The sequence below is a fragment of the Cyclopterus lumpus genome, chromosome 18 (assembly GCF_009769545.1).
Source record: "Cyclopterus lumpus isolate fCycLum1 chromosome 18, fCycLum1.pri, whole genome shotgun sequence".
In the NCBI taxonomy this organism is placed as follows: Eukaryota; Metazoa; Chordata; class Actinopteri; order Perciformes; family Cyclopteridae; genus Cyclopterus; species Cyclopterus lumpus.
Genome location: NC_046983.1, coordinates 14,943,650 through 14,960,341, shown reverse-complemented (window position 1 = coordinate 14,960,341; position 16,692 = coordinate 14,943,650). Strand labels below are relative to the sequence as shown.

The window sequence follows — 16,692 nt, the reverse complement described above, 5'->3', positions numbered from 1 at the left end:
ATTCATCATTCATCATGACATCCTATTACAGAGACTGGATCAGTCGATTGGCATTTCAGGTATCGCACTAAGTTGGTTTAAATCCTATTTATCAGATCGATCTCAATTTGTATTTGTAAACGATGAAGCCTCAATGACCACCAACGTTAATCACGGAGTTCCACAAGGTTCTGTGCTTGGACCAATTTTATTTACTTTATATATGCTTCCTTTGGGCAATATTATCAGGAATCACTGCATAAACTTTCATTGCTATGCAGACGATACTCAATTATATCTATCGATCAAACCAGAGGAGACCAACCAGCTCGCTAAAATTCAAGAATGTCTTAAAGACATAAAAACATGGATGACCTGCAACTTCCTGATGTTAAACTCAGACAAAACTGAAGTTATTTTACTGGGCCCTGAACACCTCAGAGATCAATTATCTGGTGATGTGGTTTCTGTAGATGGCATTGCCCTGGCATCCAAAACCACTGTAAAGAATCTAGGCGTTATCTTTGACCGAGACTTGTCCTTTAACTCCCACGTTAAGCAAATCTCAAGGATTGCATTTTTTCATCTACGTAACATTTCAAAAATCAGGCACATCTTGTCTCAAAAAGATGCAGAAAAGCTGGTTCACGCGTTTGTTACTTCCAGACTAGATTACTGCAACTCCTTATTATCAGTCTGCTCTAATAAGTCTCTTAAATCCCTCCAGTTGATCCAGAATGCTGCAGCTCGTGTACTCACAAAAACTAAGAAAAGAGATCACATTACTCCTGTATTAGCTGCTCTGCACTGGCTCCCTGTAAAATCAAGAATCACATTTAAAATTCTTCTCCTCACCTACAAAGCCTTGATTGGTGATGCACCATCATATCTTAAGGAGCTTGTAGTACCATATTGCCCCACTAGAGAGCTGCGCTCACTAAATGCGGGGCTACTTGTGGTTCCTAGAGTCCTAAAAAGTAGGATGGGAGCAAGAGCCTTCAGTTATCAAGCTCCTCTTTTATGGAACCAGCTTCCACTTTCAGTCCGGGAGGCAGACACAGTCACCTCATTTAAGAATAGACTTAAGACTTTCCTCTTTAATAGTACTTATAGTTAGGGCTGAATCAGGTTTGCCCTGGTCCAGCCCCTTGATATGCTGCTATAGGCTTATAGGCTGCTGGGGGATGTTTTAGGATACACTGAGCACCTCTCTCCTCTTCTCTCTCTCCTTATGGATGAATTTACATCTCTCCATTGCACCTTATTAACTCTGCTTCCTCCCCGGAGTCTTTGTGACTTCACGTCTCATAGGGTCCATTGGACCTGGAGGTGTCTGATGCTGGTGAGCCGGCTGGTGTCTGATGCTTGCTCTCCTGAAGGTTTCTTCCCTTTTTTCCCTGTCAAAGGTTATTTTTGGGGAGTTTTTCCTGATCCGATGTGAGGTCAAAGGACAGGGATGTCGTATGTGTACAGATTGTAAAGCCCTCTGAGGCAAATTTGTAATTTGTGATATTGGGCTATACAAAATAAACTGAATTGAATTGAAAATTCAAACTTTTTTTAAGTGAGAGAATAACAAATAGTTCATCTTGTAGAAGGAATAGCAGTAAAACACACTCGTACTCAAGCTTATTGCTAAAGACTTACTGGGTTATGCCCATTAGCTTATGCTGGCTAATATAAGCTAACTGCTAAACATTAGCTAACTTTATGAACTTTATGACTTTCTTGTACTACTATTATACCACATTTGGAGTTGTGTTTGTTTCCAGCTGATAGACACAAGCTTTTAGCGTTGTTCTTCACCAGCTAGATGCTAACAGGTTGAGTCAAGGTTGAGTAGTTCTTGGGAACTTAAATGTGTGGACCACGTTTGATGGAAGCAGCTGTGGACCAACCCATCCAGAGAGGCACGCTGCTAGCGTGGCTAAAAATATTGATTAGCGCATGAAGATTGCATAGAGATTTACGGTCTGAATGCTGCTTTACATACAGGAACTATAAAGCATGCACCATGGACTAGTACTGGAAGTGCACTTTGCAGCTACGAGCAGCTCCTTTATTTCTGTTGTGTGTTTGCGTCGAACACCAAGATGCTGGTATCTATGACAAAATCACCAATTCTGACTATGTGGTCGAAGCAAGCGACTAATATGCCTCTGGAAATGGCCTCCGCTAAGCGCATTTCACCAATTTAGTTTTCATCCTTTCTTTAACTGGGAAGGTTGGTTTGGCAGTAGTAAAACTATGAGTAGTACACAGTTTACTGGCGTTATCAGCACAATGTACTTCAATCTACTTCACCTCCGTTCAACGTGGATCTTTCCATTCTAATACGATGCTGGATAGGTTCATGAATAATAACGCCTCATATTTGAATTGTTATATTTTCAAATATGAATCTGCAACGTAACCAGATAAATGTAGTACTAAAATGTTTTCCTCTGAATGGAAGTACACAGTGATATACAGTTAACTTTTGTAAGTGCTTCAGGGGCCTCTTGTAAGTTATTTGTGGAAACAATGACAACATAATTGAATAATATTCATATCATTATACATTAATAGCTCTTCGCCCCCAGGCAGTTGTTAATCTTGCCTCATGGTAAAGTCTGCTCTTGGTGTTTTTTCCCCTGAAGCAAAGAGGATTTTCAGAAAAGAAATGCATTTCCCAAAATGTTGAGCTATTCCTTTACATATCTCTCTCCATGCACGCGGGCCCTTGGTAAGGGGTCATAACATGAGCATGATAATAACCTCAGACATGTTCCGATAACGAAAATATTGGAACTTCACTTCCAGCTTGTTCGTATTGTTTCTTACATCTGGAGATCTCATTGTGCACAACAGCTTACATATTTGTGATGAAGCGCCATCATTATAGATATACAAGCTATTTTGACAGCGCTTTGTAAATCACCTCCGCAATAAGCGGTATAGCTGCTCTTCATACACTCAGCCTCATTGTCTCACAGCTACAAACACCGATGAGGAATCCAATGTGTGAAACATACTCGCTTTCTTCCTGGGAAAAGAAACCTGTAGATGAATGGAAGTTCATAACAATCGAGGGCATTTCCAATTATTTGTCATGCCTAATGACACTAAGGCCCTTTTTATCATATAAAACATGGACAGCAAGTGCCCCCCCCCCGCCCCTCGTCTCCTCTGGACTTTCTGCACAGCAGGAAGTGTGAGTGGACACGTTAACTGATAACACTTAAGATTCTAATTCATCGTTATCAGAAATAAAATGGTTTGTATTCTTTAATGTTCAATTTTCATTATTAGGCTGATGTATCACAGCAGCACGAGGATCAAGATGGAGCTGACCTTCCTCTGAAGAGCAGCAGGGCGATGAGAGTCCATTGAAAGCCCACACGGTCACATGTCCAGAGGTTCCACCCTGGACCACCGCGGTTCCGCTTCCAGCAAACCCACCACCGGGAGTGGGAGTAATAATGTGCCATTGTGTGTTACTGTATGCAGCGCTGGTCCCATTCACAGCACACACACGTCCAAATGTTACACAAGTGCAGAGACGGCCGAACATTGCTGCCGCTCTTTGCTCACGAGACGAGAGGTCATTTCAAATTCTTAGGACTTCTATTTACTCGTTTTGGTGGACACACTGGAGACCAAGGCTAATGTGGCTTTGTGTCTAATGGATGCGTAAAGAAGCAACAGCTTGCTAACAGGTGAGCACATTTATGAGGTGATCATTTGACTACGTTGGGGTTCACTGCCCCAAGTGGCCAACAATAATAATCAATGAAAGCAGTTTTAAGAGAGAACAACAAAATGTCGGACAGGTGTTATTTCTCTCTTTTTCATTTCATTCATTCTTCTTCCTAGCGCCTACATTACCCACGATGCAACACAACCGCTGACAGACCTCTTGCCTGCAGCAGAGTTGAGCAGCTCACTTCTTTTCTACCTCCACTCCTCCAGATGCATTTACTCTCATCGTGTCCAGCTGACTGAGAATACAATAAGACTTTATAATAAATCACCTCTGGCCAGATCCTCCTCCAATTGAACAACATCAATAAACCTCACTTTATAAACACATTTTCTTTATTAATTAATTGTTCTTAAATGTAATATGTCCTTCTCTGCTATTTTATTGTATTGTATATATTGTGCATTTATTCATACTTAATATTCATATTTTATGTTTACTCTGTAACCTTGTTTGCTGCTGCTACAACCAAATTTCCCCCTGGGGATGAATAAAGTATATCTATCTATCTATCTATATGTGGGGGAAAGTTCTCGTCAGTATTACAGTCAGCGCCACTCACCAAAACATTATGAAGAAACATCATGTGGGATTAGGATTCCAGAGATGAACAACTCTACAGCTTCCCTTACAGACACTGGCCAATAGAAACAGAGTGGAGAACGTAACTCACAGGACTCAGAGATACTGCGTCCCATGAGCGGAGCATCTCCTGCTGTCTGAGACTCTGTGACCTGGAGCACTGAAGCGGTCCTGGAGGCCTCACCGACACACAAAGGGCTTTTTACTTCCCGTGTCACACAGCTCTCTGAAGGCAGAGCCGCTGTCATGCTCAGCCCAGAACATAACGTGCCCAGTTTGGAACCAACCACTAAAAGAAATGAACGGGAGACACTCGATCACGAAGAAAGAAACTAAATCGGGTTGAATCTGTGCAGGATTGTAGAGCAGGCAGATGAATGGTTGGTCTTTATAATAAAAGGTCCCCCATGTCCGGGGGGGTAAAAGAAAAAGTGACAAGAAAAAAATGACAACAAAACGAAACAAAACAATACAAATTCTTGTGTTGCTTCTGCAGGATGCACACGGCTCCGGGGCAGTGTAGCTGCACAGGATGTTTGCATCCTGACGCCCACTGAGGTTTCTGCTCCACACTCAGTCGGATGGTTTTACAAAACAAACTCAGACTAGAAGAATACATTCGCCGACCTTCAGAGATCACGCCAGTCCGCTTATATACTGTAACTTATATATATATATATATATACTGTAACTTATATATACTGTAACTTATATATATATATATATATATATATATATATATATACTGTAACATAAATATACTGCAACGTATATATACTGTAACATATATATATATATATATATATATATATATACTGTAACTTATATATACTGTAACTTATATATATATATACTGTAACATAAATATACTGTAACTTATATATACTGTAACTTATATATATATATACTGTAACTTATATATATATACTGTAACTTATATATACTGTAACTTATATATATATATATACTGTAACTTATATATACTGTAACTTATATATATATATATATATATACTGTAACTTATATATACTGTAACTTATATATACACTGTAACGTTTTCACATCAAGCTCCAGGATTAGTCAGATATTTCCATTGCAACTATTGTGTTCATCATATGACGTCTGGATTTTTGAAAAGTAGTGAAACTAAAATGGCATTCACAATATCTTTTTGGAGAGCCCACTGTTAGATATGAGGGATTTGATATTTGAGAAGCAAGATTATTTGAATTTTTTTCCATCCAAGTGAGGGAAGTAATTAATTGAATTAATCGGTTATTAATCTCCCACCGATCACTCGATGGACAGATTTTCCTATCTGGGTATTTATGCTATCCAGATAATTAGAAATACTATGATACATACCAATATCACAATAGGAAATAACATCACGGTGGGAGATCTTGTGTGCCCACCTGTATGAAGACAACATGAACCTGTGGCACCACTGATGCTGAGGCTGTGAAACACCTGTCTGCTTAAAAGGGATCCGGGTTGGGCTTTATGTTAAATGGCTTTATTGTAATGACGCACGCGCACACAGTTTTGTATCTCCTTTCCAACGACTATTCCACAGAGATCCCTTCAAATACTTTAAAGCATTGTTTTCTTGTAAAATTAACATTATTTTGACATATCATATGATATGAGATATGATGTGCAGGTGAAAAGGCACTCTAACCCTCTCAGAGGCAATAAGATCAATCTCTTGACATCATAGCTCTATGAAAAACCTCCCTCGTGCAGCACCTTATTTGAATATATATGTATATGTATAAATCAGACCTCTCCACAAACAGCCGTGCACCTTGGTGACAGGAAGTGGAGCCCGGTATGTGAGCAGACACAGACCGGAGGAAACGTTCTTCTCACTCACCTTGAACACGTCCCCGTAGGTACCGCACCCGATCCGCTGAATCAGCTCGTAGTCGTCCAACGGGTCCAGGAAGGACACCCCGATCCGGTCCATGGTCGGGCACCTCCGGGTGCTGTGGTGCTGCTGCGTGAGCCTGACGGGCTTCCTACGCGCACATCCCGGCTGCGAGAGAGAAGAACGCGCTCTGACTGGACTTGCTGGCTGGCTAATGGGAACTAATTGGCTCTGACTAATTGCTGGTGTATCGATCCGGCTGGCAGACTGCGCGCAGGCTGACGCGCTCCGGGCGTCCGTCTGTGTCCCGAAGTGTCGCTGGAGTCCAGTCACGCACGAGCGGAGTCACTGCACAACAAGCCCAAGACAAGTCGTTACCTCTGTGAGCTATGGAAGCCCGTTAGTGCCAGAACAATAGAGCTGAGACATGTATCCGTGGCGAAAAGGACATCCTGTTAGTCATTATAATGACACATATTCTACAAATAATCACAACATAACGAGAAACCAACTATAATACAAAACAAATGTCATTATTGAAGTAAACTAAATTCAAGTGTCCGTCAAACAAATTAGTAGTGATGCAAAAAAAAAGAGTTGTGGTAAATTCAAACTATTCCATTCCATTATCCAAACCGCCTGTTCAGGGTCTGGAGCCGGACTGGGTGAAGGTGGGTTCACCTGGACAGGGTTCACCTGGAGAGGTGTCCAGTCCACCTCAGGGCTCATATAGAGGCAGACAACCATTCACACTCACATTCACACCTACGGGGAGTTTAGAGTCAGTTAACCTGAGCTGATGTCTTTGGACTGAGGGAGGAACCGGAGAACCCAGAGGGAACCCATGCTGCTTAAGTCGATTTAAGTCCACATGTGCGAGCAGACATCATTGGATCATAATTTTGAATCTTGAATGTCAGAATCCTGCCTTGGCATTTCATATCTTTGACAGAATTCAAAATAGATCAAATATCTCACATTTCTGATGTTAAAAGCAACTGATATTCAATTATTTATTCAAAGATATTGATATCTTATTAAAAAAATAATTGTATATCGTTTTCTCTTGGTGGGAATTGGCTTAATACTAGTAGTGTCTTGAATCACATCCATGTCTGTGTTAAGATATTTGGAATTGTGTGCACATGATTTATGACGGAATCGAACTCCCGCTGAAGTCTGAGCAGCAAGAGCCTGCTGCCCGGTTTATCACTGCTCAGTCTGCAACAGAAATACCAACGTTTGACTTTCACACAGTTGTTCTCAGTACTTCTCCCTTCCTGCTCCTCTTTTGTCAAGCAAACACACACAGTCCACTCATTTAAGCTCTCATGTTCACAACGCTCGTCACAAACTGGGCTGTATTTGTACCATTGTTCTCCTGCTGAGGAGAAAATATACTTCTCCCACTGCTGTGCAGCCTCTTACAGCTCAGTCACCAGTCAACACACACACACACACACACATACATATATATACTGTATATATACGCGTGTATATACGTGTGAATATATATATGTACATATACACGTATAAATAAACCAGAGGAGACCAACCAGCTCGCTAAAATTCAAGAATGTCTTAAAGACATAAAAACATGGATGACCTGCAACTTCCTGATGTTAAACTCAGACAAAACTGAAGTTATTTTACTGGGCCCTGAACACCTCAGAGATCAATTATCTGGTGATGTGGTTTCTGTAGATGGCATTGCCCTGGCATCCAACACCACTGTAAAGAATCTCTAGTTATCTTTGACCGAGACTTGTCCTTTAACTCCCACGTTAAGCAAATCTCAAGGATTGCATTTTTTCATCTACGTAACATTTCAAAAATCAGGCACATCTTGTCTCAAAAAGATGCAGAAAAGCTGGTTCACGCGTTTGTTACTTCCAGACTAGATTACTCTCTAGTTATCTTTGATCAGGACTTGTCCTTTAACTCCCACGTTAAGCAAAGAATAGACTTAAGACTTTCCTGTTTGATAGTGCTTATAGTTAGGGCTGAATCAGGTTGGCCCTGGTCGAGCCCCTTGATATGCTGCTATAGGCTTATAGGCTGCTGGGGGATGTTTTAGGATACACTGAGCACCTATCTCCTCTTCTCTCTCTCCTTATGGATGAATTTACATCTCTCCATTGCACCTTATTAACTCTGCTTCCTCCCCGGAGTCTTTGTGACTTCACGTCTCATAGGGTCCATTGGACCTGGAGGTGTCTGAAGCTGGTCCTGCCCCGACTCCTTGCCCCTGCATCCAGGCCCTGGCCTCCTTTCCAATGGCCCTGCCTCCTGCCTCAAAGGCCTGCCCTCATTGGTCCTGCTGAAGCGCCCCGCCCCCCCTCCTCTCTTCCTCCCTCCGTTTCATGGATTGTGGAAATCTGGATCATAGTCCATTCCTACTACTCATGATTCATAATCTGTCATATTCATTGAATGTATTGTAACTCTGTTCATCTGTACGCGACATCTATTGCTTCTGTCCATCCTGGGAGAGGGATGTTCCTTTGTTTTTTGGGGAGTTTTTCCTAATCCGATGTGAGGTCCTGGGACAGTGATGTCATATGTATACAGATTGTAAAGCCCTCTGAGGGGAGTTTGTAATTTCACACACCTAAGACACATACTCTCAGACCTCACCGCATTCTGTTTTCATCAGGTCTTTATTACTTGCAGATACAAAAAGAAACAAGAACAAAATTCACAAATCATCAAGCAAATAGGATGTAACGGAGGGGGGGCCTAATGTGGCTCCACGGTCTCAACAGTGCATGGTCCTCCTGGTCTTCTCTAATCATTAGAAATAGGCCTGGCTTAGCTATTCTCCGAACTAAAGGCCATCTACTTTAGATAAGAACAAAGGCAAAGTAAGGCAACATAGAGCTAGCAAGAAAGAAGCTGTCGATAGAGCAGAAGTGGACAATGTTACACAGTAACTATCCTAAATTAAATCACTTCCAAGGCTTCAGTCATGGACAGGTTCCTAATGGTACAAGTAGATATTTACACATCTGTACGCTGCATTCGGGTCATCCTCGTTACTTTGGCTTCAAAACATCCACATGTAAGTCAATGAGAAGTGAATAGTCAGTGTGCAATTGGCTGCCAATTAAAACACAAACTAATGATAAATGAGTGTTTACAATCTATAGAAAACCAGACGGTTCCCCCAGAAAGTTGTTTTCTTTCTCCTGGCTTTTGTTGAACAACAGAATGCAAGGTTCCCTCCTTCTGTTTCACACCTGATATGTGACACTTAACTCGAGTGTTGCAAGTCAAATATATTGCTGGGATGAATGAGGATGTTGGCTGAAGCGGACGTCTGGATGACAACACTGGGAACAAAAGTAGTGTCACAAACCAAAGCGAGGTTAACCGGGTCTCCGTGTAGCTGTTCACAGTATTTCCTACAGTCTCACCAGCAACAGCAGCGCGCCTAGAGGGACTTGCGCTGCCGCTTCATGAAGGACATGGAGTAGTCCCCGGCCGGCGTGCTCTTCTGCCTCTTCATCTGGACCTGTGACTGGGCGGTGAGCTGCAGCTTGATGGCGCTGGAGTTCACCTTGGCCGCACACAGCAGCCCCTTCATCCCCTTCATCTTCTCGCTCTGGAATGCAACCACGGGGCCGGCTGGGCACGGGGACGCCTGTTGCTGGGATGAGGGTGAAGAATCCGGGCTGGGGGACTTGGGTTGTTTTCCTTCGGCGTCCCCGGCCCGCAGCCCCTGGGAGGAGCGTCGGTGGCCACCTCCGTCCCCTATCTTCTTGAGCTGGACTGCTGCTGCTGGTGGTACAGCTGCTGGTATGTGAGAGGATGGGGAGGGTGGCGCACCAGGAGGAGAAGAGCCTTGCTCATCCAGCTTGGATTCTCTTCTGGGCCCTCGTCTGCGCCCCTCCCGGGGGTCGTCACTGGACATGTCGTCATCGTCCTGGGACTCTGGCTCCTTGATGATGATCGACACCTTCTGGCGCACCTTTGGAAATCAGACCAAACCCATTTTAGCTACCAAGCATCGGTGCACATGTCGCCCCCCTGCTGCAGTCATTTACAAGTTCAAAGGGTGGAGCTATTCTGGGTTTCTCACCTGCGCATCAAAGCGGCTCAGAGACTGGACCAGGTAGGTGGCCCAGCCCACGTGGAGGACCGGCGTGGGACTGCCCTCCTCCCATTTGCAGATACCATCATAGAAACACAGCAGGTGGGCAAAGCATTCAGGGTCCTGGAGTGCTGAGAGGGCTGCTGCCTGCTTGGGGTGCTCCTGAAATCAGAGTAGTGCCTGTTAGTTACACAGTATGAGTCATTTATTTTTAAGTCATTCATTAGAAAATATATTTTCTCCTGAGGTTCAGTCAGCTCTCTGCAGGAACGATGGATCGCTACATGACAACTGCTTTGTGTGGTGCAACCTGTCATACATGAATCTCCGCAAAGCAACCACTTACATTAGCTGCCGTTACTTTGTATTGTTGAGACTTTGGTGAATCGGAACTAACCCTTTAAAACACCAGACACAATAACACAAACTAAAGAACCGATGGAGGCAGCGATAGAACAGCAACTCCCGTGTTCTGCTAGGTACAATGACACATTTTGTCAAAAAGAGTCTTATGGCTTTGAAGAGAGCATGGGTGACAGCTTCAGCTCCCAGTCAGAGAGGTCTGATAAAGGGGTGAAAATATTCTAAATATAGTGTACACTAAAACACATCCACAGCAGTATGTTACTCGCTCCCGTGCTGGTCCTCCTGTCTGTTTCTCTCAACACCATCTACTGTAGTAACACCATACTCTGCAGAAGTACCTCATGCTCAGGTGTATTTCTCGCTACAATAAATGCTGACGGGATCTGGAGACGTATTCTGCTGGGCAGCAGCTCTTCTCTGGATGGGGATACTTGCCGTGTCAGCCCCTTCTCCTCCCTCCCCTCCCTCCCCAGGACTCTCGGCAGCAGCGGCCGTCTCCTTCAGCAGGGTGGGGATAACATCGTTCGCAATGTCAAAGAACTCCTTGTAGATCTCCTCGTCCTCGCGGAAATAGTTATATCTGCAGGAGCAGGTGAGAGGACTGTTAATAAACAGCGGGGAGGAATTTAGAATATATTCTGCCATATAATCAGACTGAGAATGTCAGTTTACAAGTCAAATGTATTTTCATTTACTGGGCTACTTTATAAAAAACCTAATTTCATAAAGTTCAGATTAAGAAATGGCTGTTTGATGTTCTGCAACATGTTGATTACTGAAGTAAGTGCAACCGAGATGTGAACTCTGCTGCAACACACACATGGCAGGAAAAGGAAGCTGTTGGATGGGGAGGGAATGTGGACTGGCAGGTCAGAGCTGGTATTTTTAGCTGCAGCTGGAGAACTGTGTGTTTAACAGGGAGGAGAGAGCACGAGGATGCTGGGCACTTCCTGGCTCAGGCTCCACACCCTCAGACTCACTGGGCTTCTGCGTGGTGGATGTGTAAGAGGAAAGCCACCACAGTAAACAATCCCAACTACAAGTCAAACTCAGCTGTCACGTGACTTTAATGCCTCTTTTAGAAATGAAAAGGCTGAGAAAAGCATTCTGTGTGTTCCATGTTTTTGGTTCCTGGTCACAAGTCAATGAAGATCGCTTTGCATTTACTGTCACCTTGTGGTTGCCTGATGAAATAACAACTGAGCCTGCTGTTTGACGTGACACAGGCCACTTTGAAAACAAATGAATTATTCTGTTAATCTAAAATAGTGCTTGATGACCATTGTTTAATAAAAGTGAGATGGGGAGGAAATTAAAAAGTAAGTTTGCTCAGTAAATAAAGACGTAACTGATAAGAATCATTTTGCCTCAGCATTGGAAGTCCATGCCAGTAATGTTAGCTTTGCTAGTCTTTATATATTCATAGATTGAATTCAACTAGAATTCCATTCAGAAAATCACAAGAAATGGCATCAACACAGCTAAGAGAAACCATAACAAAATTGTGGTGGACATATAAAACACAATGACACCTGTAACACACATAAAACCATGAATATATTGCCCCAGTGCACGCTGGGAGGATTTCCTAATGCAACCAGCCAGCCATCTTAACACTGATCGTGGATTCTCCTCTCTACTGTTAGTTACGCTTATCGTCTTGTTGCCTTTTGAATGTTACAGTTCTCGTTTGAGTGTGAAACTCATTCCTCCAAAACCCAAACCTGCGACATACACAAGTTTGTAAAAGAGCAGCGTGAACTCACTCCTGCATGACCTGCGCGGCCTCGGACCAGGCCCTGAGAGCCTCCCGCACAGCCCGGTGTCTGTAATGGAAACCAGCCAGGTACATGTAGGGGTAGATGTGCTCGTTGTTGTAGTGCTTCTGAGCAGAGCTGACCGCCTGAGAGAACGAGAGAGAAGAATTCCCATGAAAGAAAATTGTTCTGGGTAAAATAGTTCATCATGGGAGCCCTCACATCATACCAGCCTCACTGCTGTGTGATCAGGAGGATTCCTTTCTACAGACTTACCTTGAGGTGGATTTTCAGCGGGTTCTCCTTGCCTGGGATTGGATCCTGATCTTCTAGGTCTGCCAGAGTGCCCATGGCCATAGGATACCTGGAACACAGTGCAGGAGAGGAGGAGTTTAGCAGGCTTTACTGAGACTTTTTTTATTCCTAACTTTAGCCTTAGAAACTCACCTGTCCAGGTCGCCTCGATCATACAGCAACCACAGGAGTTTCTGTTAAAGTAAGAGACCAAGTGTCAGGTTTCTCACATGTACAGCCTTCCATTGGCTCAATCCTGGGAGGCTTTTAATGTAAAACAACTGCAGGAAGGTTGGACTTTCAATTCAAGCAGGTGGCGAGTATGACATGAGTACAATGGAATGAAAAATATTAAGAGTGCACATAACTTTAAGTGTTATGTTTTTTTCAAAGGTTGAAATTCTGATAAGGGATACAATTTTTCAAAATATACAATTGCCAATGAATTCATAGTCATCATTAAGGCTGGTGAGCCCACATGAAATCTAGAGGGGGATTAACACACATTTGAGAAACTGAGTAATTAAAGTGCATGACAAAAGAGAACATCAAATGGTCCTGTTTTAGATTGCGCTAAGACATTTAAAGGTCCCAACTGACCGACTCCGGCATCTCCTTTGAAACTGAAAGCTGTGGTGTTGTTCCGGGAGATCAAAAAAAGAAAAAAACCATGCTGCTCACGAGAAGTTGCAGAGCTCACCTGTTGCAGCTGCAGGAGCTCAGAGCTATCGGTATGCAGGTCCAGCGAGGGGTTGATGGCACAGACCATGAAGGCCACTTCCATGTATCTGTCACATTTCATGTAGGAGCCCTTCAGGTACAGCCAGCTCTGAGGGAGACACCGACAGCAGAGGTTTGCAGGAATGTTGACATCAAACACTATTACATCAAAACATTATTATTGTCCTTAATTTAGAGTGGCTGGAGAAATAAAGGAGCACAAAAGATCACAACCGGGACATTTACTCACACCGTCATGTGTAAAAACCTACTGGTCTTTACAAAGAGTCTACCAAAAAATAGCCAATGCCCTCTTTTCATTTATATTCAGTATTCTGACTTTGAGGGTTTCTTCTTCGTCTGTAAGCGGAGGCGGCCTCACCTTCTCGTTGACTCCCGCCGCGACTGTCTGCCCTCTCCGGTCCTCGTTGCCCTTTCCGTGCCAGGTGACCTCGGCCGTCTCATTGCCGTTTTTGTTGAAAATCACCCAGGCGTGGTCCTCAGACAGCGCCAGGTGGACGTCCTTTAGACCCAGTACCTGGCAGGCTGCCACTACTGCAAATGCCACACCGGAGCTGTCCAGTTTGGTACCTAGTTCAGATTTGAGAAAAAAATACTTCCATCAATTAATCACGGTAACAAACTTGTTCATTAAAACTGATTTCACTGAAATACTTGTAATGTCATACCAGTTATGAGACTGAAGAGGGACTGGATGTGGGCCCGGTCCTTGAAATAAGAGCGGCTTAGGCTGTTCCAGATCACATCTGACACTTTCTTTACCAGCTCCCTGCTGGAGCCTGCAACCGTCCTCCTGTACTGGGACAGGTCCACCGCACCGCGGATCTGGGCCGTGAAGCGCTCATACAGTGCAGAAATCATGCACAGCTCCACCGTGGGAAAGCAGGAGTTGGGACAGTCCGGCTCCAGCGGCTCAAACCGGACCCCCGGAACGTTTATGGGGATGACCCGGTTCACAGCGAGGAAATGCTCGACGAAACCCAGGACCAGGGAAAGGAGGGCTAGGTCGGGCTCAGACTTGCGGAGCTCGGCGTCAAACAGTTGAACAACGCCGTCAATCCCCCGTAGGGGGAAGTGCTTCTTCTGGGCTGAGTGCAAACCCATGACGTCCACGGTCAGTCAACTTGGATGCTCTCCTCAGTACCTGCAGTATTAGATGTTACACAGCAGTCAGTTCAACTCCACATCAATATCACACACAGCAGAAAGTAGGCAGATAAAACAAAAAGACTCATATGGAAGCCTTTGGTTCCTATTGCGCATGTACATCTTAAGAAACAAATAGCTGCCACTGTAGTTTTATAGCTAACGTTACCCAAGCAGGAGGAAATGGGGCATTTCTTAGGGACTATTTTCAGTGGTGGATTAATCTACATGTGGTGCATTTGGTGGGGCAGCAAGGCGGTGTTTGTGATTTACAATGCGTGTGCTCGTGGTGATGAAGGAACGTGTCATCCGGCACAACAGTGAAGCTCATTGAACCCATCGCTCTAGGACCCGGAGGAGGAGACGTCTGGCTTTGATACGCGCACAATACTTGTTAGTAACGTTAGATCCATTCATTGTTGGTTTGTGTATGCGCGTGAGATGTGTCGGACAAGTTGATGGAGAAGCCAGACTTCTGTCTCGTTTTATCGAAAGGAAAGCAACACTTCTTGTCATAGGCGCTATCCAGTTAGTACGTTTCGGAGTTATTAATCTCAACCATAATCATTTTGCCAATGTTACTATAACTTGACGCACGCTCAACAAACCCAGTATACACCTAGCAGACAGTGACCCACCGCTGAGCAGCTTGACTGGATGCATAATGAAGCTTCCATTAATGCCGCTAACATGGGCTATATGGCGCTGTGGTGGGCGGGGCACTCCTACCGCTATTGCTGTCGCTACATGCAACCCTAAAGCCGCAAAAAGAAGATCTAACCCTAGGTCCGTGAATCCGTTTAATATGTTGAGGTGTCTCCGCAACGTCACAAATGCTTGCGGTCTTTCAGTGCGGATCGAAATAATGTGTGATTCATTTATATGCAAGCCCCCGGTTAGCTGAGGCAGGCTAACTAGCTAACGTAACTTTACTAAGTTAAGTTACCGTTAGCTACCCATTTGGGCTGGCTAACGGTGTTAGTTTGCTGAATGAATACCACACTGTTGGATAAGTGAGATGAAACAGTGAAACACCCCGAACTAGGGAGTGAGCCGCACGCTGTGACGAACAGCTCGGGAGCAGCCGGCTGAATGAGGGCTGTTGTCAGAAGCAGCTAACGAGCTAACGAGCTACTAGTTAGCTAAACTCACTTTTGGGAAACGCTTATCAACCCGAGCACCCCCGCGAAACATATCGCCTTAATATGCCGCAACACTGAATCACCCTGAACTCTTTTCGACGTACAAATTGACCAATGTGTAAGTAACGTACCCGTTTTCTCACAGCCTCAGCCACATGTTTTTGTTTGTGTCCCCCTCTTTTGCCGCGCAGTTCAGTCTGCCCGACAGTCACTTGCAGTGTGTTACCGCTCGACGTCTGCGTCACTGAGCAGATCTCATAACGACGTGAACGCGGCTGTTGAACGGAGACAGGCCCATCCCCATGGTTACAGATCTTAAGCACTGCGTACACGGCTCCTCTCTCTGAATGCTGGGAAATGTAGTTGATATGTTATTTGTATTGCCACCAGTAGAGGGCAGCATGGCGCTGATATGTTATATATCGCTACAAACTGGAACAAAGGTAACCGTTACATAATGGGAAACAAGCTACATTAAAACACAGTTTCGACTTGTATACAATGCTAATGTCCCCGTGAAGTCACTGCATCGTCATCATTGTTAAAACAGTTGTCAATATGGCTTTGTTACACAACTCAAACACACACCAGTGTATGCATTCAATCAATAATGTATCTCGTAATTGTTTGGTATACATATGTTGATGTAATTTATTCCACACTTGTTTAATGCAGCCTATAACAAAAAACATTAAAATCCTGCTTTTGTTCAGAGCAGGTATGAACAGACGATAACACGGTGTGTTCAAGAATATTCTGTGTTGCCTTCACTTGCTATCGAATTTTTCTGAATCGCTTATGAACTTCACAACAAAAAGACAAATACTAACAGCTGGATTTTAGTGATACAAAGGTCTATATGTTTTCAAAGAGCAGAGAGAATGTCATACAAGTCAACAAAAGGCAATTGGTGATATAAATGTGTATGTTATTGTCCTTAATCCCTGATCGTGTTCATTCGCGTTGGTCTTGAGATGTAG

The 16,692-nt window shown here is 43.9% G+C and overlaps 2 protein-coding genes across 3 annotated transcripts in view; both read right to left on the bottom strand.

The window, feature by feature from the left end:
• map4k2 (mitogen-activated protein kinase kinase kinase kinase 2) overlaps nucleotides 1-6,555 on the bottom strand; it is a 33,459-nt gene extending 26,904 nt beyond the window's left edge. For both annotated transcript variants that reach the window (XM_034557380.1, XM_034557381.1), the window contains exon 1: nucleotides 6,180-6,555. In XM_034557380.1, coding sequence (XP_034413271.1) covers nucleotides 6,180-6,272 — 93 coding nt within the window. In that variant the 5' untranslated portion in view covers nucleotides 6,273-6,555. The remainder of the gene's footprint in view (nucleotides 1-6,179) is intronic.
• A 2,259-nt stretch (nucleotides 6,556-8,814) lies between these two features.
• Nucleotides 8,815-15,958, bottom strand: men1 (multiple endocrine neoplasia I). The gene is made up of 10 exons (XM_034557403.1): nucleotides 15,844-15,958; nucleotides 14,093-14,568; nucleotides 13,786-13,994; nucleotides 13,384-13,512; nucleotides 12,837-12,877; nucleotides 12,666-12,753; nucleotides 12,399-12,535; nucleotides 11,068-11,212; nucleotides 10,255-10,428; nucleotides 8,815-10,143 (listed from the first exon to the last, which is right to left on the bottom strand). Exons 2-10 carry the CDS (start codon nucleotides 14,526-14,528, stop codon nucleotides 9,607-9,609), a joined length of 1,896 nt encoding a protein of 631 aa, XP_034413294.1. The 5' UTR covers nucleotides 14,529-14,568; nucleotides 15,844-15,958; the 3' UTR covers nucleotides 8,815-9,606.
• Nucleotides 15,959-16,692: the final 734 nt, after the last annotated feature.